This window comes from Balaenoptera ricei, chromosome 1 (genome assembly GCF_028023285.1).
Source record: "Balaenoptera ricei isolate mBalRic1 chromosome 1, mBalRic1.hap2, whole genome shotgun sequence".
Lineage (NCBI taxonomy): Eukaryota > Metazoa > Chordata > Mammalia > Artiodactyla > Balaenopteridae > Balaenoptera > Balaenoptera ricei.
Window position 1 is genome coordinate 115,370,545 of NC_082639.1, and position 25,649 is coordinate 115,396,193.

The window sequence follows — 25,649 nt, forward strand, 5'->3', positions numbered from 1 at the left end:
GCAGCCCCAGAAAACTCTAAGGAACTTGATCTTGCTCAGTCACTGGGCCTTTCTGACCCAAACCAGGAATATATATTTTTGGGGCACACATTTAAAAAGATTTACATATCTCTATTTGTATATATCACAGGATTTACCTATTTGGCTTTTCCTGTCTAAGATACATTATTAAAGGGCTTACAGCACCTCAGACTTCACAACGATTCTTTACATCTTTCTCCTTAGAGCCTCATAATCTTATGAGATGGGTATATTTTTTTCAACTTTACTGATGAGGAAACTGAGGTTTACTTATACAAGGATTTAGTGGCTGAGTGCGTCCAGGAATCCATCTTATAACTCCTTCCAGCATTTGCTTTCATTGTCATTGAGACAAACTCATTGGAGGGTGGAGACAGCAGTGATAAAAAGGACCTGGGGAGGTAATACAACGTTGAAATCCTTACTCAAAGGAAAACTGGTAACTGGCACTCTTCACGGTTGTTTCTCCTATTCTTGGTTTATCATTCTTGTTGCCAGGTCGGTCGGCTGCCCTTACTTACTCGTTGATGGGGAATGTCACGGAGGCTTCAGTGAGACACTCTCTGAAGTGACTTTTTCTGTTCTTGAAGCGCCAAGCTTATTTTTTGTCTTGAGCTGGCAGTGCTGTTCTACTTGTGGGGGCATGCTCCCCTCAAGTGGTGACAGTGGTGAACTACAAGTGCACAAACGTTTCTGCGCCCTCACAGTGGCACAAGGCAATGTAGTAGAATTGTCACTCTGGTTGGTGACCTTGATGCGGGGATCTGCCTCAGGCACAGATGGGGACTTTGTGCATGCAGACATTGGCTTCCAGCAGCAAAGCATCCTCATACTACACAATGCTTCATCCCCCAGACCCCAGACTTTTGGCTCTCTGAACCCCTAGAGAAAGCCAAGAACAGCCCTGAGGTGAGGCTGGAGAGGCCATTGTTCAAGAAACACAATACCGTGAAATCTTGAGCAGGCATTTTGCATTTTATCTGAAGTACCTTTTTTTTTAAGTCTCAAACTATCCTGTGAGATGTTATATGCCCATTTTGCAGATAAGGAAATGGAGACCTAGAGAGCTTAAATCACTGTTTCTCAAACTTTTTAGTTTCATTATCCTGTTACACTCTTAAGAAGTATGGAGGGGACTTCCTTGGTGGCGCATTGGCTAGGACTCTGCTCTCCCAATGCAGGGGGCCTGGGTTTGATCCCTGGTCAGGGAACTAGATCCCACGTGCATGCCGCAACTAAGAGTTCGCATGCCACAACTAAGGAGCCAGCTTGCTGCAACTAAGGAGCCCGTGTGCTGCAACTAAGGAGCTGGTGAGCTACAACTAAGGAACCCTGGAGCCACAACTAAGGAGTCCGCCTACTACAACTAAGACCTGGTGCAACCAAATATTTAAAAAAGAAAAAAAGTTTGGAGAACTTGAAGGAGCTTTTCTTTATGTGGGTTATATTATCCATGTTTACCATATTAGAAATTAACACTGAACTTTAAAAAGAACCTATTAATTCATAAAAATAACAATAATAAACTTATTTTTGAAAGAAGGAAGAATAGCATTGTTTCATATTTTTGCAAATCTCTTTAACACTTGACTTATTAGGAGACATGTCATGTAACCTCTCAAAAATTCATGAGGGAATGAGAGTGAAAAAGGAAAGTAATAATTTACTGTTTTTATGAAAATAGTTTCAATCTCGCGGATGCCCAGAAAGGGTCTTGGGGGACCCCCAGGGATCCCAGGACCATACTTTAAGAGCCACTGGCTTAAATAATTTGCCTGCGGGTGCATAGCTAGTGTGAAGTGGCGCAGCTAGGATTTCACACCGGGCTTGTCTGCTCTCACAGTACATCCTCTGGCCAATCTTTCACACTCACTGCCTCCCTCATTTACCTTTGGGCACCAGGGGCCTCCTCTGTAAAAGAAAGTGGGATTCTGGATGGCCTAAGGCCCTTCTGGGGCTGACGCTTCATGATTCTGTCTGGACCGTGGCAGCTCTGGGCAGCTCTGATTCGCAGGCTGCTGCCAGCTTAGGGAATCCACAGTGTTTGAGATTCAGTGGACTGGAACAGTTAGAGCATCTAAAGGAACCGAGAAAGACCAGTGGGGGTCTCCTCACATCCTCTTGAGAAGACAGCTCTGTGAGTCTAAACTTTTCCGAGGATACAGATGTCTCACCCCACCCCCAGCTTGTGGCATCATCCGTTTCAGCCCCTGACACAGTCACTCAGCCCTCAGGGCCAGGAGAATGGGTATGGGCAGAGGTCCCCATCCCTTTGGCCTGTTTTTAGACAAAAGTTTTGAGGATGCACTCCTCTGAATTCCACTCACCCTCCTTCTTCATACCCCGCCTTAAAAAATGATTGAGCAGAGAAAGGTTTACGAATGGACATTTCAAGTGGAAGGAAAAGAATGGGCAAAGTCACGGAAACAGTAAATTATCAGGAACTTTGGTAAGTTTGTTATTCAACTGGCATTTTAACTGGTCTTCTGACTCAGTCTCTCCCTTCTCCCATTTGTCTTACACATTGACTATACCCGATTAATCTTGTTTAATGTTTATTTCACTTGTCACTCCCCTCGTCAGAAACCTTCCCTGGGTCCCTCTTAGTTGAAATCTATCACCCTCATCTGGCATTCAAGGCCCTTTCCCATTGGCTAGTACTCTTTTCTTGACCTGATTTCCCATTGTTTCCCTACATGCATCGTGTGTCTGGCTCACTGCCACTTATGTCTGTCACATGCTCCCTCCCACTCCTAAATCCAAGCCATACATTCTCCTAATATTTCCCCTGTTTCAGGAAGCACCCCCCCACCCCATCGAGCTAGCCCACAGGGGCTCCCCAGGTGTCAGAATGCATAGAGCATTCCATTAGTATCCACCCTTGGCCTTTCTCAGAAACCACCTGGCACTGAGATTGGGGAAGCCCTCAGCCACATCTGGCCCAGAAGCTTCTTGAAAAAGGGAGCAGCATCTTATCCTTTTCCACTGCCTTTTCCCTTTGGTCCCCATTACCCACTGGATGTGTTATGGTGGTTGGTACTTGTTGGTTTCATCCCTACAAGTGCAGGACATGGAGCTGCAGACAGACCTCTCTGAAGGTTCTGGGGAGAAAACAGAGGAGGAGGCAACACAGGAGAATGCAGGGCACAATACTAACTCGGGCTAATGGCATTTTAGAGCAAAGAGACTTCTGATAGGGAAAGAAGAGCTGCCTCAAAGCAAGAGATGTCTTACTCCTCCGTGAACACAGGAGGCAGCAAGGCAGAGGAAAAATAAGCTGTCTTTTCTGTGAGACTTGAACAGAGAGTCAGCCTCTCTGAGTCTCTGAGCCTCACTCAACTTCCCACCTGCGTGCATAATGCCCTTTTCATAGGGTAGTTAAGCAGAACAGAGATAATGTTAAGAACCAGCGTATGATTGATGATCAATAATGATGAAATTTGCAGCTCTGGAGATCTTCTGGATAAGAGCTTCCCATTATCGTGGATAACCTGATTGTCGTCTGCTGGGGACAAACTCCCCAACTCTAAGAGTGTGAAGGAGAGAGGATCCCCCTGTCTGGTGGTTGCTGCAGGGACCAGGTTTGCTGACCCTCTGCTGCCATCAGGTGGCCATACCTTACAATGCAGTCTGGCTGATTTGTTAGTAAGTTCCCAGTAAGGATAAAACTGAGGAGATTTGTGTGCGTGAGGAGTTGGAGGAGCGAGGAGATCCTGGAGGACAGAAGAAAAGGAGAGGAGGGTAACTTAGAGTCCCTGGGTAGCATGGAGTGACTGGCCCAGGAGTCTGGTAATCAGGCACAAGGCTGTTAAATTAAGGAACCGTAGAGGACTGCCCCCACTCCACCATCCCCACCCACTCCACAGTCATCCCAATTGGTATTGCCCACTGGGGTGTTGTGAGATCCAGTCCCACAGACATCTCCAGCTCTATATGGTTCCATTCTCGCACTCCAGAACCACCATCTTTCTAGCCCACTAATACAACAGAATCCTCCCCTTACAGGGCTTTGCACATGCTGCTCTCTTGAACAGGGGTCCCCAACCCCTGGGCCATGGACCAGTACCAGTCTGTGGTCTGTTAGGAACCAGGCTGCACAGCAGGAGGTGAGTGGCGGGTGAGCGAGTGAAGCTTCATCTGTATTTACAGCCGCTCCCCATCGCTCGCATTACCTCCTGAGCTCCGCTTCCCATCAGATCAGCGGTGGCATTAGATTCTCATAGGAGCGCAAACCCTACTGTGAACTGTGCATGCGGTGGATCTAGGGATCTAGGCTGCGTGCTCCTTATGAGAATCTAATGCCTGATGATCTGAGGTGGAGCTGAGGCGGTGATGCTAGCACAGGGGAACAGCTGCAAATACAGATTATCATTAGCAGAGAGGTTTGACTGCACAGAGACCATAATAAATCAATTGCTTGCTGACTCATATCAAAACCCTATCAGTGAGTGACAAGTGAAAACAAGCTCAGGGCTCCCACTGATTCTGCATTATGGTGAGTTGTATAATTACTTCATTATATATTACAACGTAATAATAATAGAAATAAAGTGCACAATAAATGTAATATGCTTGAATCATCCCGAAACCATCTCTCCCCTGGCACCCCCACCCCTGGTCCGTGGAAAAATTGTCTTCTGTGAAACCAGTCCCTGGTGCCAAAAAGGTTGGGGGCCGCTAGTCTAGAAGACCACACCCCTCCACCCCCACCATCCCCGTGTCTAACTTCCACTCACTTCTCAGCTCTCAGCCCAGGCGTGACTTCCTCAGGTAAGCCTTCCCCAGTCAGCTTCCCTTGGTACACGCTCTCATGAAGCCTAATTCTTTTCAGAGTACTGTTCTCAGTTGATAATGAAGCATTCATCCATGTGATTAGTTCGTTAGCATATATCTCTCACTGTGCTGTGTGGGCTGTAGGAGATGCGGCCCCTTTCTGTCGTATCCCTAGCACCCGGGACAGAGCCTGATACAAAGCAAAGCCTCAATAACCATTTGATGGATGAACAGAGGCATTTGCAGGATAGGAAAGAAAGATCTGGAGAGTGTTAGGAGTGGTGAGGATCTTTCTGCCAACTCTGAGGCATGACAGATCTTTTCTGGGCTGCCCCCTCCTCAAAAGAAGATGCATGGGAACCCCACACACTCATTTTCCACTCCACTCCACTCCACCACACCCCACCCCTGCCTACTTCCCAAGCAGGCATGCTGGACTGAGAAAAAGTGTGACAGTCAACTTGAAGGGAAGGCTAGTCTCTCTGATAAAGGAGTCCACTCTACCAGAGGGGAGAGGGATACGTCTTCCTTGGCCACGAGGCTTTGGGTCCCATTGCAGGCCACTTGTAATCAGTCTCTGCTAAAGCTGGTCAACCACCAAAACAAACACCACCACCACCAGGTACTGGAGGGGCAGGTGGGCTCCCCTTGGGTCTGGTAGCAATACTAACCTTTCCTTAGCACCAAATGATGAAGCTCCTTAATTTCTATGGGTTAAAGTGGAAGGGAATGAATGACCCATGGCTTGAGATTCAGAGTACACAGCCCAGAAAGCGGGGGTGGGGGGGACTTATCTTTAGAGAGGCATGGACAGACACAGTCCCATGATTCTAAGCAATGAGTAAAGCTTCTGAAGGAGGGGCTCTTGGCTCAAGACTCCAGAGTCAAATGCATGTGAGGGAAGAGACAAGGGGCCACCTGATAGGATGCTTCCAAGAGGAAGGGTTAACAGTAGGGTTGGACATAGAGGTTCTTCTCCTAGAAAAATACAAATTCCTTCTAGGCAAATGTCAAATGCTTCACAGGGTAACCCAAGGCTAATTGGATGAGGGCATGGATTTTCAAAACACTGTGGCTTTAGTTTGGATTTCATTTGAAAAAGAAGTTAATGTGTTCCAAACTCAGAAAAGATCTTAAAAATCAAACAAAATTATGGTTTTAGAATATGCTGTCTTTAAAATTTACCAACCCACAAAGTTGGAGGATGGAGAAGAAGAGAGAAAAGTACTTGGTGCTTCAAATCTTTTTTTAAGAGGAAATACTCTTTGTTTCCAGAATTAGGTGAGGAAGAGGGAGAATTTTACTTAGAATTCAGAGTAGGTGAGCTGTTTCCCTTTAGAGGATCTTCTGGAACTGAGCTTCCAGTATGGTTTTATTGTTGAGTTGGAGATGCTGTGAGCTCCCAATAATTTCAATATCCAGGAGTCAACACATACCTAATATAAAAAGGAAAATTTGAACTTGGTAATCAATTTTCAGTTCTCCGTGAGTTTGGTCCTTTCCTCTGTTCATGCAGAAATCAAGAGCCATTTATAGTTTCAGTCTGGAAGATTCCACAGAGGGAAGACATTTAAATTCAGGAGGCTGGAGAAGCCAAAGAGCAACAGGATGAGTGTGAATTATAACGGAGGTGGTGGTGGAGGAGGGAAATGAGGCCTGGGGGGAGCTTCTGGCATTGCGGGGTAGGGTGGCTAAAGCAGCTCTTCCTTCCCAGGCTCTACCTCTTGCCTTTGGGGCCTCCAGGTCTTCACCTCAATGGAGTCTCCACCAAGAACCACAGACCTTCATGCCAGCAGTGTTGCCTCCTTTCTTTGGTCTGGTTCTCTGTTCTTGTTGCCTTTGTCTTAGGTTACTTTCCAGACCAGGATGAGTAGAGTGGCCAGAGTCATCAGGAGAGAAATGAAGAAGAGAACTTTTACTAGGTAAGCAGGATCAGATATGGCAGTGGTGAGTGTACCCTTGTCCCATAAGAAGGCTGGAAGTTGCGGGGAAGAAATAGATTTCTCAAAGAGAGCTGAGATATATGGTAGAAGCAGACTGCCCACACAACCAAGAAAACACCAAGAGAATTGGTCTTGCTCTTTGTAATAGCCTAGGAATGAGCATCAAACTATTGATCTTCTTGCTCACATGGGGTCATTTTCCTTCCAATGTAACTTAGCAGGCAGAGTAGTTTGCTCAACTGCTTCCAATGCAAATACAGTCCTGAGATGATAGTTCAATTGGCAAAACCTCTGAGTGGTAGGCGGGGCTTCTGAGGCTTTGTGATGTCACTTGAGGATAAGGTTAGGGTCTGACCTGAAGGTTCCAGTCCAGAAACTTCCATCTTCTGGGCACCACCTCCCTTCATGTCTGGCCTCCAGATTGAAAAGAGAGTTCCCTAATTGCCTGAGAAGTTGTCCCTTCAATCCTCTTTTATTTATTTATTAAAAATTTATTTTCATTTTGAAGTTATTTTACATATATAGGAAGCTACAAAGATAATACAGAGAAGTTCCATGTATCCTTCACCCAGTGTCCCCCAGTGGCTAATCTTGTGTAACTACAGTACAAAATCAAAACCAGTAGATGGACACTGAAACAAATGTGTGCATATAGTTATACGGCATTTTATCATACAAGTAAATTCTGGTAACCATGCTGAAATCGAGACACTGAATGATTCCATCATCATGAAGAACTATTGTTCACATTCTGTCAGTGGGAGACACTTGTAGAAACTCACCTCCCTTTAAGTCCCTTTACCTCCTCCATTTATAATATAATTTTATTAAATATTCCTTCTACATACATTGAAATTACCATTTAGACAATATTATGCTTTTTGCTTTAATTTTCAAACATAATTTAGAAAACAAGAGGAGAAGGAAAGTCTATTGTATTTACCCAAATTACTGTTTTTCAACTTGGGTCATTTATATTGTTTGATCTTCAAGTTCACTGATTCTTTTCCTCCATCCCTTCCATTCTGCTGTTGAGCTTATCCATTGAGTTTTTAATTTTGGTAATTATATTTTTCAGTTCTAAAATTTCCATTTAGTTCTTCTTTCTATCTTCCGTTATTTCACTGAGATTTTCTATTTTTTAATTTGTTTCAAGTGTATTCATAATTGTTTGTTGAGACGTTTTTATGATTCTTCAAAATCCTTGTCAGATAATTCCAATATCTGTATCATCTTGGTATGGGCATATGCCGATTGTCTTTTTAAATTTGAGATGAGGTTTTCCTGCTTCTTGGTATGATTTACGATCTTGATTGCCTGCTGGACATTTTGGTTGTTATGAGACTCTGGATCTTATTTAAATCTTCTGTTTTAGCAGGATTCCTCTGACATCATGCCAGTTGTGGGTAAGGGGCATCACCTCACGAATGTCAGGCAGGAGTGAAGGTCCAGGTTCTCCACTCAGCCTCCTTTGTCCACCCAGAGTAGAGGGGAGAGGTAACTCCTCATTTCGGGGTGCATATAGGATTTCAGACTCCCTAGGTGGCCTCCTCTGACACTCTGGTAGGGAGGGGGAGGGGGAGGGGTGTCATTACCTCGGAATGGGGAACTCACTACCTCTGGGCAGGAATGAAAGGTTGGCTCCCCACTCTATCTTCTCTGATATTACCCTGGTGAGGGCAATGGGGAATGGGGAATGGTACCTCATTACAACTGGACAAAGGTGGAAGTCTAGGGTCTCCACCTCCCTGTAGGGTTGGAGGTAGGACCATGATTTTTTTCCATGGTGTTCGGCTGGAGTCAGGCAGCTATCATCCAAAGGTTTTCAGTCTTGCTGGATTGCCTTTTTCCTAGTCCTTTGGCTAGAGAAAGCAAGCAGGCTTTTCTTGGGACTTCATTTTTTTTTTTAATTAATTAATTAGTTTTTATTTTTGGCTGTGTTGGGTCTTCGTTTCTGTGCGAGGGCTTTCTCTAGTTGCGGCAAGCGGGGGCCACTCTTCATCGCGGTGCGCGGGCCTCTCACTATCGTGGCCTCTCTTGTTGCGGAGCACAGGCTCCAGACGCGCAGGCTCAGTAGTTGTGGCTCACGGGCCCAACTGCTCCGCGGCATGTGGGATCTTCCCAGACCAGGGCTCGAACCCGTGTCTCCTGCATTGGCAGGCAGATTCTCAACCACTGCGCCACCAGGGAAGCCCTTGGGACTTCATTTTGTCTGTGCCCACTGGCATTTCTGGGTTGCTTCTCCAGCACCCAGTCCATGATATATATGAGGCAAAATGAAAACCCAGGGAACTCACTGTTATGTCGAGCTTTGGGTTCCAAGAACCCTAGTCAGTCTGCCTTTTTCTTCCCACCTTTCAGATCTTCTTATGTTGGTTTTATATAAACTGTCCAGGGTTTTCAGCTGTGCTTAGCAGGAGGAATAGGGAGAACTGAATTTACTCCAGGTGCCTCTACCCCATCCTGGTCTGGAAACTCCTGATGCTATACCATGATTCAGGCAGGTGACGGCAGAATGGGTACCAAAGGATTTGGAGGGCAAGGACTAAGACTAGAGTCTAGCACTGGTACTTTCCGGCATGTGTGACCTTGGTTAGGTCACTTAATCTCTCTCAGCCTCCATTTTCTCATTGGAAATGAAATTATAGTGATAATAACAAATTTACAGGTTTTTATGCGACTGCAATGAGCTGATAAATGCATAATAACTTTTCAAACCATAAAATTCCATACAAATGGAAGTTATTTTAAATGTGAACTAGGATGGAAGTGAAGTGAAGAAGGCGGGGGTGTCTAGAGACTATAAGGCAGTTCAAATTTTCTCAAGTTGGTTCTCTCAACTCTTCTATAAACTTGCAAAGATCTGTATATGAATTACTGCCCTCCCCCCAAGATATCTATGTCAATTCCCTGAAACATGTGGATGCTACATTATATGGCAAAAGATGTGATTTAATTAAGGATCTTGAGAGGAGGGGTTTATCCTAGATTATCCATGTGGAAAGACAGAGCAGACAGAGATGAAGCCACAAGCCTAAGAACAAACCTGGAAAAGACAGGGAATGGATTCTCCCCTAGAGTCTCTGGAGGGAGTGTGATATTGACAATACCTTGATTTCAGCCTTATGGCTTCCAGAACTGTGAGAGAATAACTTTCTGTTGTTTTATTTTAATTTATTTATTTTTTAAAAATTATTTATTTATTGGCTGCATTGGGTCTTCCTTGCTGCGGGCAGTCTTCCTCTAGTTGCGGCGAGCAGGGGCTATTCTTCGTTGGGGTACACGGGCTTCTCACTGCAGCGGCTTCTCTTGCTGTGGAGCACGGGCTCTAGGCACGCGGGCTTCAGTAGTTGTGGCGTGCGGGCTCAGTAGTTGTGGCTCATGGGCTCTAGAGCACAGGTTCAGTAGTTGTGGTGCACAGGCTTAGTTGCTCCGCAGCATGTGGGATCTTCCCAGACCAGGGCTCGAACCCGTGTCCCCTGCATTGGCAGGCAGATTCTCAACCACTGCGCCACCAGGGAAGTCCCCTTTCTGTTGTTTTCAGTTTGTGGTAATTTGATACAACAGCTCCAGGAAACTAATACAGGAACCTCACAGGTCATCTAGTCCAACTCCTTCATCTAACAGGTGAGGAAGCTGAGGCTTGAAGAAGGAAAGTGACCAAGGTCACATAGTTATTGGCACAATAAGTAAAGGACTGGGATTCTGGTTTCTCCTCTCCTAGTCCACTACAACTGTGTCTTTTTTTAAAAAAAATTAAACATCTTTTATTGAGGTATAATTCACATGCTGTACAATTTACCCATTTAAAGTATATAGTTCAGGGGAGTTCCCTGGTGGCCTAGTGGTTAGGATTCTGGACTTTCACTGCCATGGCCCGGGTTCAATCGCTGGTCAGGGAACAGAGATCCCACGAGTTGTGTGGCGTGGCCAAAAAAAACCAAAACAAAATGTACAGTTCAGTGTTTTGTTTTGTTCTTTTTCTTGTAAATTCACAGGGTTCTTCAAACATCATCACAATATAATTTGAGAATATTTTCATCCCTCCCAAAAGAAATCCCACATCCATTAGCATTCTTTTCTGTGTCTTTTATAATTCCTTGTTTCAGGCATATTGGTCTTATCTCCTGAATCAGACTGGGCTTCTCAATCTCTTATCTTTTCTACTCTTTTCTCCTTCTCTAGTCTGATGCTTCACCTGGGGCTGTGGTTGGATTGGTTACACTAACTCACTGTATTGATAAAGCTCTGGACCTGGTGGTTTCCTTTATGTTCCCCAGTTATGTTGCTGACTTGCAGGAAATGGCCAAGCAACTCATCATCCTCTGAACCAACTGCCAAAGACATCAGGTTGAATTGTCCTTCATTTGTTCCTTGCGAGGCAGGGCCCAGAAACAAGTCACAAAGGGCCAGGCAGTTTGAGCTCCTTCCAGTATCTCCAGGGGAAACTCCACTGCGTCACCCACCACAGTGTTGAGGAAGAGTTTACCACTGGCTGGGCCACCATCTGATGACCTGGATGGTGATGTCTGGAAGCCTAAGGAAAAAAAAAAAGTAGAACATGGTATTGGGACTTCCCTGGTGGTCCGGTGGCTAAGACTTAGCGGTCCCAATGCAGGGGGCCTGGGTTTGATTCCTCCAGGTTCCTTCCTGGTTTGAGTCTTGGCTTCATCACTTATTAAGTAAACTGTGATTGGGACTTCCCTGGTGGTGCAGTGGTTAAGACTCTGAGCTCCTAATAGAGGGGGCCCAGGTTTGATCCCTGGTCAGGGTACTAGATCCCACATGCAGGCCACAACTAAGAGTTCGCATACCACAACTAAGGAGCCTGCGAGCCGCAACTAAGGAGCCCATGAGCTGCAACTAAGACCCAGAGCAACCAAAAAAAAAAAAAAAAAAAGGATAAAACAAAAAATAAATAAATAAAAAATAAAAGTAATTGTTTAAAAGAAAAAGTAAACTGTGATCTTGTTCAATACATTTACTTCACCTCTCCCTGCCTTATCTGTACCTTATACCTTAACCTCTTCATCTATCATATAGGCATACTATGTATTTCAAACAGTTGTTGTGAGAATCAAATGAGGTAACACTTGTTGAGCTCTTAGAGTGGCGTCCGACAGTGCTCAGCAAGGGTTTGCTTCTGTTATTTCCTGGCCTCTGTACTTGGTGTTTTTTCTGCCCACAATCCTGCATCTCTCCCCTCCCCCTTCCTGCTTGGTCAATTTCTACTTTAAGGCTAAGCCAGTGTTATTTCCCCTGGGATGCTTTCCCTAACCTCCACCATCTCCAGGCCTTAGATGCAAAGCTCTGTCATAGTTCCTGGTGCTGAAATTGTTTTTTTCCCTCACTAGATTGTACCTTGAGAGCAGGAATTGTGTCTTTACTCTAGTGTCCCCAGCAACTAGCATATAAAGGCTGCTCCACATATATTTGTTGGATAAATGGGTAAATGTGATATTCTGGATAAATTCATGTTTTAGTTAATCCAGGAATTTGGCTCTTCAGACAAAATGCTGCCCCCATTTCAAAACAGAGAGTAGACAATTCAGGACAGGGGACATTAGGAGGATCTTTTGTCTGGAACTGCTTCCTAAGAACGGTATCTTATTTCATGCCGGGGCTCTGAGAGCCAAGGGGCATTTTTCCATAGGCCTGTGGCACAGCTTTTCCTTTCTGCTCCATTGTGGGGGCGTGGACAGGAAGGAAAAGGGGAGGAGGAAGGAGTGGCTCCAGCTCCTGAGAACTCTACCTCGTGTCCAAGCATAGGAATATGCTTATTTTGGAAAGCTGTTCATCCTTCATCCTGTTGCCAGTAGCCTGAAGGGCCCTGGTCAAACATACATTAAAGCTCCCTCCGCCCTTCTAGGTCAGTTAAAAATATTTTGTTGAACAAATGAATGAAGGAATGTTACATCCAGAGGCTGCAGAGCAGTCATAGGAGAAGCCATCCTTTCCATTCCATCACAGAGAAATAGTGGGAAGGGAGCTCCTACTGGATGGAGTCAAACTTCCAAACAACTGGGAAAGGGATTCTGGGCTTGTGAGGAATGGAGCCAAAGTTTAGGGTAATCCCCCATCCTTGGCTGTCTCACAATTTCCTCTCTTGCAAACTTTGCAAATGCTTACAGGGCAGGTTGATCGAATAAAACTAATTTATAAAAGTGCAGATTCTAATACAGCACTTCAGATGTTTCAGAGATGTTCTAACAACATAACCTGATATGTAAAGTAGGAGTAGAGCACAACAGTTCTCAGGGACGTAGAGGTAGCAGGAACAATGGCATTTCAGCAGGACCCTAGGCTCTTTCAAATCGCACAGACTCTTCCCCAAAGCCTAGGAATCCTTCATTCATGTATTTAGTGCTATCTGTGTGTGAGGCATTATGAGACCAAGATGAGCAAAACTGACACTGTCCCAGCCCCTGTAGGGCTTGGTCTCATGGGGAAGATATACTATCAAGAGTCATTTAGAACATAACATGGTAAGTGTTAAGAGGGAGGCAAGGGGACCTTTGGAAGTGATAGATCAGCCTCCTGCCTAAGGCTTGGCAGTGTTGTTAGGATTTTTTCCCAGCGGTGATGATATCTACGTTGTTACATAAAATATGAGAAGGAACTAGTCACAGACAAAGGGAAGAAAAGAGAAGGTGTTGAGGTGTTTGACAAGTGTCCTCGGCAAAGGAGATGGCGTTTTTGTTGCAGGACGTTAAGTAGGACTCATTAGGTACCCTGGAATTGTCAGTTATTCTGCCAAACCGAGAGGTACCATGAAGAGGTGGCAAGTCAGTTCTGCTATCCCAAACCATAGCCCAGCACCCCATCCTCTACCTCCCCAGGAAATAAATAGAAGATGGTGTGGAGGTGGAAAGGAAAAAGGGACTGATGGAATCATGTGTCTGTCACCAGCCAAGGGATCGAGTGCTGTGCGTTTTGTCCTCACCTTCCCCGAGTGAGGGGTCTCCGAGAGAACCACTCATAGAAATCGATGGGTTGGCAAGGAGAGACTGCATCTCAGTCCGTGGTTGGATACCTGCTGATGAGCTTGCCGATCTGTTCTCTGTGATCACTGGAATAAGGAGTGAGGGTTGACAGGGAAAGGGCTGTCACTCCTACAATGTGGTTTAGCAGGGACATGTGAGTTTCCTGTAAGTCAGAGGAACAGTGTGAAAATCAACACAGCTTGAGCCATCTTGCTGGTCCTCCTCCCAAGAAAACCATTAGCCAGGCGAGCTTAGTTATACAGCCAAAGGCAGGACCTGAGGCCTTGTGGGAAGCAGTTAGGCTGGAGCAGATGTCCCATCAGGGGACTGTGCGATGGAGAGAGCTCCCAGGAAACTAATCCATGTGCCCGTAAGAGTTAGCATTTGGGCACCTTCCAAATGGAAGGTATCCACAATCAGTCAGCTTTAGCCTGAGAGGCAAACAACCAACAGATGATTGCCATGACATGCCCAGTTAGGTAAAAGGATGTTTTGCCCTTCATCCCAGACCCTGCTCTAGGCCCCAACACAACAAGTAGCTTAAATTAGCAAAAAAGAGAGTTCTATTAAAGGACAGAATGCACCAGTTCCCCAAACTGAGTCCCACGCTGAAGACTGGCTGGTGCTGAGGGGAAGGAAGGAATGTAAACTTGATATGAGACTGAAGTTTTAAAGTGGGCTAACTACACTAGGCTGGACTTCTAATAACTAAACTAACAGAAAGCTACAGAATCTTTCAGAGCCGAAAAGGGAGAACTGACAGAGTATGGTGGACGGCATTGCTTAAAAGCAAGCCAGGGCTGTGTTCAGCAGAGTTCAGAATGCTTATTACATTGTTTCCACAGGCAAAAAGGCCTTGAGGTAAGAAGCAGCCTCTTGCGTTAAAGTACAACCTTGGGTATGTTATGCTAACTGAAACAAGCCAGTGACAAAGGACAATTACTGTGTGATTCCACTTACATGAGGTACCTATAGTAGTCAAGTTAATAGAGACAGAAAGTAGAATGGTGGTTGCCAAGGGCTGGAAGCAATGGAGGGATGGGGAGTTATTGTTCAAAGAGTTCAGAGTTTCAGTTTGGAAAGATGAAAAAGTTCTGGAGACAGACCGTGGTGATGGTTGCACAACAATGTGCATGTAACTAATGCCACTGAAGTGTACACTTAAAAATGTTTAAAATCGTAAATTTTATGTTATGTATATTTCATCACAATAAAAGAAAAACATTTTAAAGATTAAAAAAAAAAAAAAAGAACGTAGTATTTGAAAGTGATTGGAACACAGAGTGAAAGAAGGCTGGAGGAGTAGGAAGAGACCAGGCAATAAAACCCTTGTTAAGGTGTTGGTACTTTATTTTAGGGGCACAGGGAAGTCATGACACATTTTAATGACCACATTTGCACTTTAGAATAAACCAACAAATGGTGGGGTGGGAACTGGAGATGGAGAAATCATTTAAGCAAGAGATGATCTTGATCTGTGAATGACAGTAGGGATGGAGAAAAGGGGTCAGATGGGAGGATATTCAGGTAGAGAATTATCAGGAATTGCTGGTAGAGGGGAAAACCCAACAAAACTTCTCTTTCCCCACTTCTCCTTCCAGCTGACCCCCAAAATGCTGTCCCATTTCCACTTTCTTTCTTTCACTTCATTCGACGATGCTGGACCAATGCTCAGCTCGATCATTTGGTTCTCTGGGGCACTGCGCTTAGGAGGCAGCTTGGCTGTCCTACGGGGACCTGGAGGGCTGTGGGCACCAACAGTTTGCAAACAGCCCTCCCAGCAGCGCGAAGAGGCGGGCTGAGTCTCAAGTGTCATCCAGGTTTCACAGGCCACTAGATCCTAACGGAAGATTAAATGACTTGCCCAATACCCCAGAGCTGATTTGTTACAAAGTGCAAATTTCAACTCCAGCTTTAGGGATCTTTTTTTTTTTTTTTTTTTAGGGATCTTTTAATAACACTTCATTGCTGCTTCCCGATGTTAAACAAGAGAAAGAAAATGAAAAAAAGGACAGCATTACCCAAACTACAATGCCCTGAGCACAGCAACGGAAACAACCAGATTGAGTGTCGGGTCTTCCTCTAGGTGTGCACGTGCTGCAAGTCCGAGGCCCGCCGCGGCGAAGGTAAAGAAGTGAGTACGTGCTTCCGGAACGAGGCCAGCCCCGGAACCGGTGGGACAGTGCGCATGTGCTGCAGGTCCTAGGCCAGCCCCGGAAGAGGTGGGGAAGGAACCTAAAAGGAGAGGGTTGGCGCTATCCGTCAGCCTAAGCAGCCCACGTTCGGTTAGCAGAACCCATGCCATGGACGACCCCTTCCTTACACCTAGGACCGCTGCCTTACGGTCTGGCCGTAAGCACTGCACCTTTGGATTCCCCGAGGGCCAAAGAGAACACGGGTCCAGAAGCGCCCTCTTCTCCCGCGGCTTTTCCGGGGGCAGGGGAAATTGGCGAAGCCCATTGGCTAGTGGGGATCAGAAGAGGGTGAGTCACTCGGCCTGCGCGTGGGGCACTATGGGTGTTGTAGTTCCGGGCACCAGAGTCCAGTCTTCTAGAGAGAAATCTTGGAGTCCAGTGGGTGCAGGGAAGCTGCTTGCACAGGGGAAGCGGGTTTGGAGTAGCTGCGTGGGTGTGGCTTTGTTCTGCTATTTCTTTTGGGTGAGACCTCGCTCTTTCTGTCTGCCTTCAGGGGCCTTCAGTTTGTCCCATACTTGAGGCTTCCCCCTTTATAAGCTCCCATCACATGCAGATCCCTTTTACAATTCCAAGCTGGCTCCGACTGGTCTTAAGTTCCTTGTCTCGGCTATCTTCCTCACACCCAGGCCCTGGAATCCTCCTCCATCCTTCTTTCTCCCGTGAGTACCTTTTCTTGTCTCTGTCCTAGACAGAGCCCATCTTAACACTGCCCTTAGCCCATGAGGCATGCCAACGGCCTTAAGAAAAGGCTGTCACAGCAAATGTTTGTAGGCACAAGGAGATCTGAGCTTTCCACTTCAGCAGCCTTGCAGCTCACTTCTTTTTTGTTTCTCTTCTGATATTGCAATTGCCTCTTTTCTGATTCCACCTCTGTGTAGTCTCTCTTCTTAAGTCTGTTGGGCAACCTTTGTCGTAGATGGTCCCTCTTTGGTCCTGTCAGTTTGTCTCTGGCCTCACATTTTGGTTATAGAACAGAGGGTGCACACCTGAGCTAACTTATAGGACAGAGAGGGGGAAATGAAAGAAACTAGGTAGAAAAAAAAAGAATTCGCAGAACTAGGTTTTATAGAAGTCAGAAAAATATATGGTGAAAGTGGGGGAAGAGAGCAATCCTTTTCTTCTTGTATCTCCACAAACAGTTTAGTGCTGGCTGTGAGCAGGGCTCTGGGGGCTCCGTGCTGGGGACGCACTAGCCGGAAACCCCCTAGATTCTGGGGGTCCAGTCCAGGAGGACACAGACATGCAGGTAAGCAACAGTGCAGGATGGCATCAATCTCTGTCCTCCCTTCCTGTGTGTTCCTCTGCTCATTCTCATCCTTCCCTCAGCTCATTCCAAAGTACTTTGCCTCTTCATATCTCCCTCTGTTCCATGTTTTTCTTTCCACTCCCAAGCTCCCTCTCCCCTTGTTCTGACCCAAGCCATTTCTTTTGTATCTTGCTGTTTTGTCACTTTGACACCAGAAGGTGTTGCAGGGAAAGCCATGCTCATAGGGGATTTAGTAACACGGACTGCTCCATGCTTGGCCTTCATCCTTGTGTGAGAAATGTCTATTAATCGTCATCTCATTCCAGGGCAATCTCTCAGCATTTATACACACTGCTTGGACTAGAATCACTTGCAGATCTTTTATACCGAATGCTCCAGAATCATGGAATGTCATGCAACCCAAATTGACTTAATTCTGCTGCCTATTGAGCGATGGGAGGAATCTGAGGTTTGAAAAGTTAATCTCATGGAGACAGTGGTCAGGAGGGACCCATTGATGTGTGATAAGAAGTAGAACCCTGCATGACTGGGGAAGAAAAGCCTTAGAATTTTTTTTTTTTTTAAGCATGCCTTAATGGATTGACTCGGCTAGAACAGAAATATTACCTTTCAAAAGATATTTTTGAACCGTAAATTCAGAAATCTTTTTTTATTCCCCTAGTCTATTCTAAATTGTCTTATTGGAGGCAATGCAATAGGGGGTGGTGGTGGATAGATTTCCAAATAATAGATAATCTAATAACCAAGCTTATTTAAAGAATGCTCGCCACAACTACTGAAGCCTGTGCACCCTAGAGCCCGTGTGCCACAACTACTGAGCCCATGCACTGCAACTACTGAAGCCCGTGTGCTCTAGGGCCTGTGTGCCGCAACTACAGGGCTCTCATGCCGCAACTACTGAGCTCGTGTACAGCAGCTATGAGCCTGCACGCCTAGAGCCCATGCTCTGCAACAGGAGAAGCCACAGCCATGAGAAGCCTGTGCACTGCAAAGAAGAGTAGCCCCTGGGCTTCCCTGGTGGCGCAGTGGTTGAGAATCTGCCTGCCAATGTGGGGGACACGGGTTCGAGCCCTGGTCTGGGACGATCCCACATGCCGCGGAGCAACTGGGCCCGTGAGCCACAATTACTGAGCCTGCGCATCTGGAGCCTGTGCTCCGCAGCGGGAGAGGCCGCGATGGTGAGAGGTCTGCGCACCGTGATGAAGAGTGGCCCCCGCTCGCCACAACTGGAAGAAAGCCCTCGCACAGAAACGAAGACCCAACACAGCCATAAATAAATAAATAAATATTTATTAAAAAAAAAAAAAAAGAAGAGTAGCCCCTGTTCGTTGCAACTAAAGAAAGCCCGCGCGCAGCAACGAAGACCCGATGCAGCCACAAAAAGAAAAAAAAAAAAGAAGAATGCTTTGCAATGCCTTTGGACAGTAGATTTACCTCTAGGATTGTTTATGACTAATACTACTTCATTTGCGTTCCTTGAGAATGGGACGCACCATAAAGAAGTGAAATTTCATCTTCTATTATGCTTAAAATAATTCCCCTCCAAGTCCCTGCATGATCTGATCCCCAGTTACCTCTCTAATCTCACCTCCTACCCTCTTCCTTATGGTCACTCTACTCTAGCTACCCTGGCTTTATTGCTGTTTCATAAACATGCCATGCACACTCCCTCTGCCTGGAATACTCTTTTTCAGGTAACTTGTTCAGGGCTTTACTCAGATATTCATTTCATCAGAGAGGCCTTCTCTGATTACCTTATCTACAATAAAATAGAGCCTTTATTACTCTATCCCTGTGTTAAGTAGTATCACTTCTTGAAAATATTATATATTTGTTTACTTGCTTATTGTCTATTTCCCAAACTAGAAAATAAGCTCCATGAGAGTATGGTCCTAATCTGTTTCCTTAGTCCCTAGAACATGGTGTATAGAAAGCACTCAATTGTAGGATGAAAGGATTTTTAAAAAAACATTTACAGAGCACTTATTATGTGTAAGCCACTGTGTGTATAGTGAATAGTGTGGGATCTACAGAGACGAATAAGATAATAGTCCTTAACTTTGAACAATCTGCAGTCTAGAAGAACTATAGAATTATCTTAGGATCTTTCCTTAAATTGTAGCTAAGCCAAAGGTCATAAGTCTGAAGAGCCAAGGTCAACTGTGGTGTATTTGGGATGTAGTATCATTTGTCCCATTTGGCATACTTCTGAACTGGCCTCTGTGCTGCTCTGTTATTTCTGGGACCACTTCCCACCATGTCCTTGTGTAGAAGGATGAGCCCGCCTAGTCAAAGAGCACACAAAAGTTGTTATTGCTTTACTTCTGTCTGGCATCCTGGCTGCCAATCTCACTCCCCTTCTAGGGCATCCAGTTCACCACCACCAGAGTGGCTGTCACCAACCCCAGATCTTACCACGTCTCCCATTTTAAGCCCTTCAATTGGCAACTCCTTACTTGGCATTCCAGGCACCCCCTTCTCCCCTCCCCTAATCTGACTCCTGTTTACCTCAACAGCTTTATCTTCCTTTGTGGTCTTCCTGACTTGATGATTCAGAAATACGAAATTTGCAGTTCCCTGACTATATTACTATTTTTGTTTTTCTCTGTGTTGTTCTCTTTGCCTCGAATGCCCTTTCCCTTAATCCTTGCCTTACTACAGTGGTCTTTCACAACTCAGCTAGAGGAACACATCTTCCAAGAAGCTTTAACAGTTCTCCTCTCCTGCCCAGGATGGATGAGTTTCCTTCCCTATGTCCCACTCCTTTTCTCAAAACAAAACACATGGCAGTACTCATTAATCTCTTTCTACCTACTAGATTGTAGGTCCTTTGAAGGTGGTCATGTGAAGGGCTGTCTGCATGGTGTTTAAGAGTGCGGGCCTTGGAGTCAGTCAGACCCAGGTTTGAATTCCAGCTCTGCTCCTTGTTGGCCGTATGTCTTTGGGCCAGTCACATGACTCTTTGAGCCTGTTTCCTCTTCAGTACAATGATCTAATTGTACTCACCTTTGTATCCCCAGCTTCTGGTACCATGCTCAATGAATTCAACTTGGTTGTCTCTCTGTAGATTTCTTTTCTTTTTTTTTTTTAATTTATCTTTTATCCAATAGCTATTTATTTATTTATTTATTTATTTAAATTATTTATTTATTTATTTAATTTATTTTTGGCTGTGTCGGGTCTTAGTTGCAGCACGCAGGATCTTTCATTGCAGCATGCAAGCTTCTTGCTAATTGTGGCGGTCGGTTTTCTTTCTCTAGTTGTGGCGCGCAAGCTCCAGGGCACCGGGCTCTGTAGTTGTGGCGTGCAGGTTCCAGAGCACATGGGCTGTGTAGTTTGCAGCATGCAGGCTCTCTGGTTGAGGCGCGTGAGTTCAGTAGTTGTGGCACGTGGGCTTAGTTGCCCCATGGCATGTGGGATCTTAGTTCCCTGACCAGGGATCGAACCCGTGTCCCCTGCATTGTAAGGCGGATTCTTTACCACTGGACCACCAGGGAAATCCCTGTAGATTTCTTTCTTTTTTTTTTTTAATAAATTTATTTATTTTATTTATTTTTATTTTTGGCTGTGTTGGGTCTTCATTGCTGTGCGTGGGCTTTCTCTAGTTGTGGTGAGTGGGAGCTACTCTTCGTTGCAGTGCGTGGGCTTCTCATTGTGGTGGCTTCTCTTGTTGCAGAGCACGGGCTCTAGGTACAGGGGCTTCAGTAGTTGTAGCACGCAGGCTCAGTAATTATGGCTCGTGGGCTCTAGAGTGCAGGCTCAGTCGTTGTGACGCACGGGCTTAGTTGCTACATGGCATGTGGAATCTTCCCGGACCAGGGCTCAAACCCGTGTCCCCTGCATTGGCAGGCATATTCTTAACCACTGTGCCACCAGGGAAGCCCCCCTGTAGATTTCTTTATGTTCTCTCTCCCTCTCTTGTTCATACAGGTTCAAGATGCTGACTCTTGGTTATAAGAGCAGTAGGCCTGACCTGAGTGAGTGATGGGTGATTGTGTGTATCTGAAAGAGAGAGAGAGAGAGAGAGAATATTAATGTGTCAGTAGGTTATATTGCACTAAATCTTGCTCCATTTGAGAGTTAAAAGTGGATAGTATGTGTCTAATTAGGGTCAGGTGGTGGCAATAGGAATGATGTGTAGGTTTTGTCAAGCAAAATAAGACTGGGAAAGATTAAACTTTCAAACCATTTACTTGCTTTTATACACTTCCAGTTTAAAACCCACAAAAACAACCAAATTTGAATATGGTTAATTAAATTGACATCTTAAACTTTAAGGTAGTTTTTATTTTGATTCATGGTATGGAAACTTTAACTTAGTCATTACTTTGTTTCAGAAAACCATGAGAGAAAGAGATTTCAGGTCTAAAAGTTGTCATTTGGTTGATGCTCTGGTAGATCCACTTTAGAGAATGGGTTAATATCTCATATTAAAGTCCCATTTCAGCCTAGCTTTTAAAAAACTTTTGGTTGTAGAACTTCCAGAATCTTCTTATTATGTCCTTCAAAGCATGACATATGCAATAAAGCAAGTATTGTGCTTCTCTTAAAAGAATGTGGTTAATAAGAGTTGACAATGAAGGGAGTTGGGTCTCACGACCTCAACTATTCCTCCAAGATAATGCAAACACATTACATCACTGTTCTACTCCCTTATGATGCTGGAAAACTTACTGTACATATTCTTCTTTTTTTTTTAATAAATTTATTTTATTTATTTATTTATTTTTGGCTGAGTTGGATCTTAGTTGCTGCATGTGGGCTTTCTCTAGTTGCGGTGAGCAGAGTCTACTCTCTGTTGCGGTGCACGGGCTTCTCACTGCAGTGGCTTCTCTTGTTGTGCAGCACGGGCTCTAGGCATGCGGGCTTCAGTAGTTGTGGCGCTTGGGCTCAGTAGTTATGGCTCGTGGGCTCCAGAGCATAGGCTCATTAGTTGTGTTGCACGGGCTTAGTTGCTCTGCGGCATGCGGGATCTTCCCGAACCAGGGATCGAACCTGCGTCCCCTGCATTGGCAGGCGGATTCTTAACCACGGGGCCACCAGGGAAACCCCATATTCTTCTTAAAGATAAATCAGTGCAGTTTAAAATGGTGCCTAATTTCCTCAGAAGAAAACTGCTCACTTAAAACAATTAACCACTCTAAAAGGCCCACCTCAGTTGATCTTTCTTCCTACCTGAATAAATTCTTTTTAAAAAACAAAGAAAAAAAGAGAAAAAGAGTTGGAACTTAACAGTTGAAAGTGGACCAAACATCATTTTGGTTTTCTTCCTTTGTTTTGAATTCTTCAGAAGAAAAATGTTGGATTCTCCTAATAACTAATATAAGGCATGTTATTCTTTATTTTTTTCTCAGGTCTAGATGCAGAATATTTCCAGGGTATCCGAGCATACTGAAACATTACAAGAAAGGTCAATAAGTGCTGCACAGCATCCGAACTGGAAAAAGTTCAGCAACAGGAAGGCAGTGAAAGATAAAGAAGGTACCACCAAGAAAACTGTGTCAGTGATTTCCCCTAAGATGTTCTTGTCCCAAAGAAGCAGTCCCAGGGGAACGGATTTGTATACAAGTGAGTTTGGGAAAAGCTTCAGTTGGCATGCCATCCTTACAGAATATACTTGAGGAGAAATCCTGTGTGTATATATATATATATATATATATGTGTCCAGTGTGGCAAAGCTTCCTTTAGAGCTTTCATTTCATACAGCACGAGAGTTCTCTTTAGTGAAAAAGCCTATAAATATACTGAGTTTGAGAAAAAGTTTGGCTACATTCCACCCTCATTGAGCACTGGAGAAACCTCTACGTGTAATAACAGGGACTGTTTTCATTTGAGTCTCAGATCTCATTGTGTGTCAGAGAACACCTATTTTTTTTTTTTTAACATCTTTGTTGGAGTATAGTTGCTTTACATTGTTGTGTTAGCTGCTATTGTATAACAAAATGAATCAGCTATACATATACATACATCCCCATATCTCCTCCCTCTTGCATCTCCCTCCCTCCCACCCTCCCTATCCCACCCCTCTAGGTGGTCACAAAGCACTGAGCTGACCTCCCTGTGCTATGCGGCTGCTTCCCACTAGCCATCCATTTTACATTTGGTAGTGTACATATGTCCATGCCACTCTCTCACTTCGTCCCAGCTTACCCTTCCCCCTCCCCGTGTCCTCAAGTCCATTCTCTACGCCTGTGTCTTTATTCCTGTCCTGCCCCTAGGTTCTTCAGAACCACTTTTCTTTTTTTTAGATTCCATATATATGTGTATTTATTTTTCTCTTTCTGACTTACTTCACTCTGTATGACAGACTCTAGGTCCATCCACCTCACTACAAATAACTCAATTTCGTTTCTTTTTATGGCTGAGTAATATTCCATTGTATATATGTGCCACAACTTCTTTATCCATTCATCTGTCAGTGGACACTTAGGTTGCTTCCATGTCCTGGCTATTGTAAATAGTGCTGCAATGAACATTGTGATACATGACTCTTTTTTTTTTAAATCAATTAATTTATTTTTATTTTTGGCTGCGTTGGGTCTTTGTTGCTGTGCGCGGGCTTTCTCTGGTTGTGGTGAATGGGGGTAACTCTTCATTCCGGGGCGCAGACTTCTCATTGCAGTGGCTTCTTTTGTTGCAGAGCACAGGCTCTAGGCGTGCGGGCTTCAGTAGTTGTGGCATGTGGGCTCAGTAGTTGTGGCTCACGGGCTCTAGAGCACAGGCTCAGTAGTTGTGGCATGCTGGCTTAGTTGCTCCGCAGCATGTGGGATCTTTCTGGGCCAGGGCTTGAACCCATGTCCCCTGCATTGGCACGTGGATTCTTAACCACTGTGCCACTAGGGAAGCCCCATGATTCTTTTTTTTTTTTTTTTTAAACATCTTTATTGAAGTATAATTGCTTTACAATGGTGTGTTAGTTTCTGCTTTATAACAAAGTGAATCAGTTATACATATACATATGTTCCCACCCATGATTCTTTTTGAATTATGGTTTTCTCAGGGTATATGCCCAGTAGTGGGATTGCTGGGTCATATGGTAGTTCTATTTTTAGTTTTTTAAGGAACCTCCATACTGAGAACACCTATTTTCTGCCATCTTTCAGGGAGAAGGAAACCTGACAGAAACATCAAAGAAAGTTCTGAAGAGAGAAAATACTTTCTTAGGCCATTGAGAAGGATAATTGCAAATGCTTTGCAGATGTTGGATAGTTTACCAGGTGAAAAAAAGTGGGGGGGCCCATTTGAACCACAGATTCTAGGTGGCAGTTTGTTTGAGCTAAGAAATTGGTCAGCCATGGATCTCCCTCTGTCAATATCTCCTCCCCACATCCCCTTACCACTGTTATTCACTCAGCTTCCACTACTTGGCCCAAACATCACCCCTGTCACTTCCTCAGAGTTAAGCTCTCCCTTCTGTGTTCTCATATCTGCATGGACTTATATATAGATATTTGTGATTATAGTATCATGATCTCTGCTTGCTTTGACCTCTGGTTCTTTTACCTGTCTCTTGATCAGCTCCTTTGTTCTCTTGTCTTGGATTCAGGAGCTGGAATTTAGATTCTTTATCATGAAATTGTTCCCCTCTATGTATTTCATCTTCTCTTGAAAAATGAAAGAATTGGATTAAAGCTGAAGTCACCCCTAGCTATTTTTTAACTGGGGTTAAGCCTTGCTGCCTGCCTCTTACTGGGAATTCCCTGGAGTTACACACTATCTTCCCAGGTGAGTCATAAACCTATTTGGGGAAAAATTTGTTGGGAAAGGGCACTATATAGTAGAATGGAAAGCAAGAAAGGAAGAACAATTTTACTTAAAAAGGGAGATGGTACTTCTTGAATTAGTTTTATTTTAAATAGGTCTTACAAAGTCTAACCTAACTTTTCCTTCTGCAAATGGATTTATTTTATCCGCTCTTCTTTTAGACCCCAGGATTCTTTCTAGGTCCCCTGAAAATTTTCCTTGGGTGACCTGTGTTTTTCAAACATAAGAGAACTCTGCTAAGTAAGATGCAAGGATATGAAAAGGATTTTCATGAGCAAGGCTTGGCAGAGGGAGGTGTGTGTGTGTGTGTGTGTATGTGTGTGTGTGTGTGTGTGTGTATGTATGCGTGTTTTGGAGAGAGATGCAGAAGATCAGGAGAGTGACTACCGTAAATTGAGGCCCCCTTCTTTTTCCTGATGAAATGGAATATTAGGGGGAATTTTAATCCATTACTGGATTCCATAGAGAACCCCCCTGAGGGAAAGTGAGGGAGAGGTCAAACGGACCCCGAGGAGGTCCCGCTCACCTAGTAGATGTACTTCCTGTAACTAGGAAGCATTCTGGAATGTGCAAAGCTACCTCTTAGGAGAGTGGTCCTGTCTGGTCTCCCTCCCACTTTAGGTACTTTGACCACAACTTTACAGATTCTGAAACAAATAACATGCCCAAAGTCTCACTTCTGTAAGAGATAGAGCAGATTGAA

At 44.7% G+C, this 25,649-nt stretch overlaps 2 protein-coding genes across 2 annotated transcripts in view; one reads left to right on the forward strand and one right to left on the reverse strand.

The window, feature by feature from the left end:
• Positions 1–6,578: 6,578 nt before the first annotated feature.
• Positions 6,579–7,144, reverse strand: SMIM42 (small integral membrane protein 42). The gene is given in 2 exon segments (XM_059922680.1): positions 6,579–6,808; positions 7,093–7,144. Coding segments are annotated over 2 exon segments (282 nt in total).
• Positions 7,145–16,168: 9,024 nt separating this feature from the next.
• Positions 16,169–25,649, forward strand: part of LOC132352193 (T-cell surface glycoprotein CD1b-2-like) — a 122,360-nt gene continuing 112,879 nt past the window's right edge. Inside the window, exons 1-2 of the mRNA XM_059902460.1 lie at positions 16,169–16,203; positions 22,537–22,750. Of these exons, the coding sequence (XP_059758443.1) occupies positions 22,543–22,750 (208 nt within the window). The 5' untranslated portion in view covers positions 16,169–16,203; positions 22,537–22,542. The remainder of the gene's footprint in view (positions 16,204–22,536; positions 22,751–25,649) is intronic.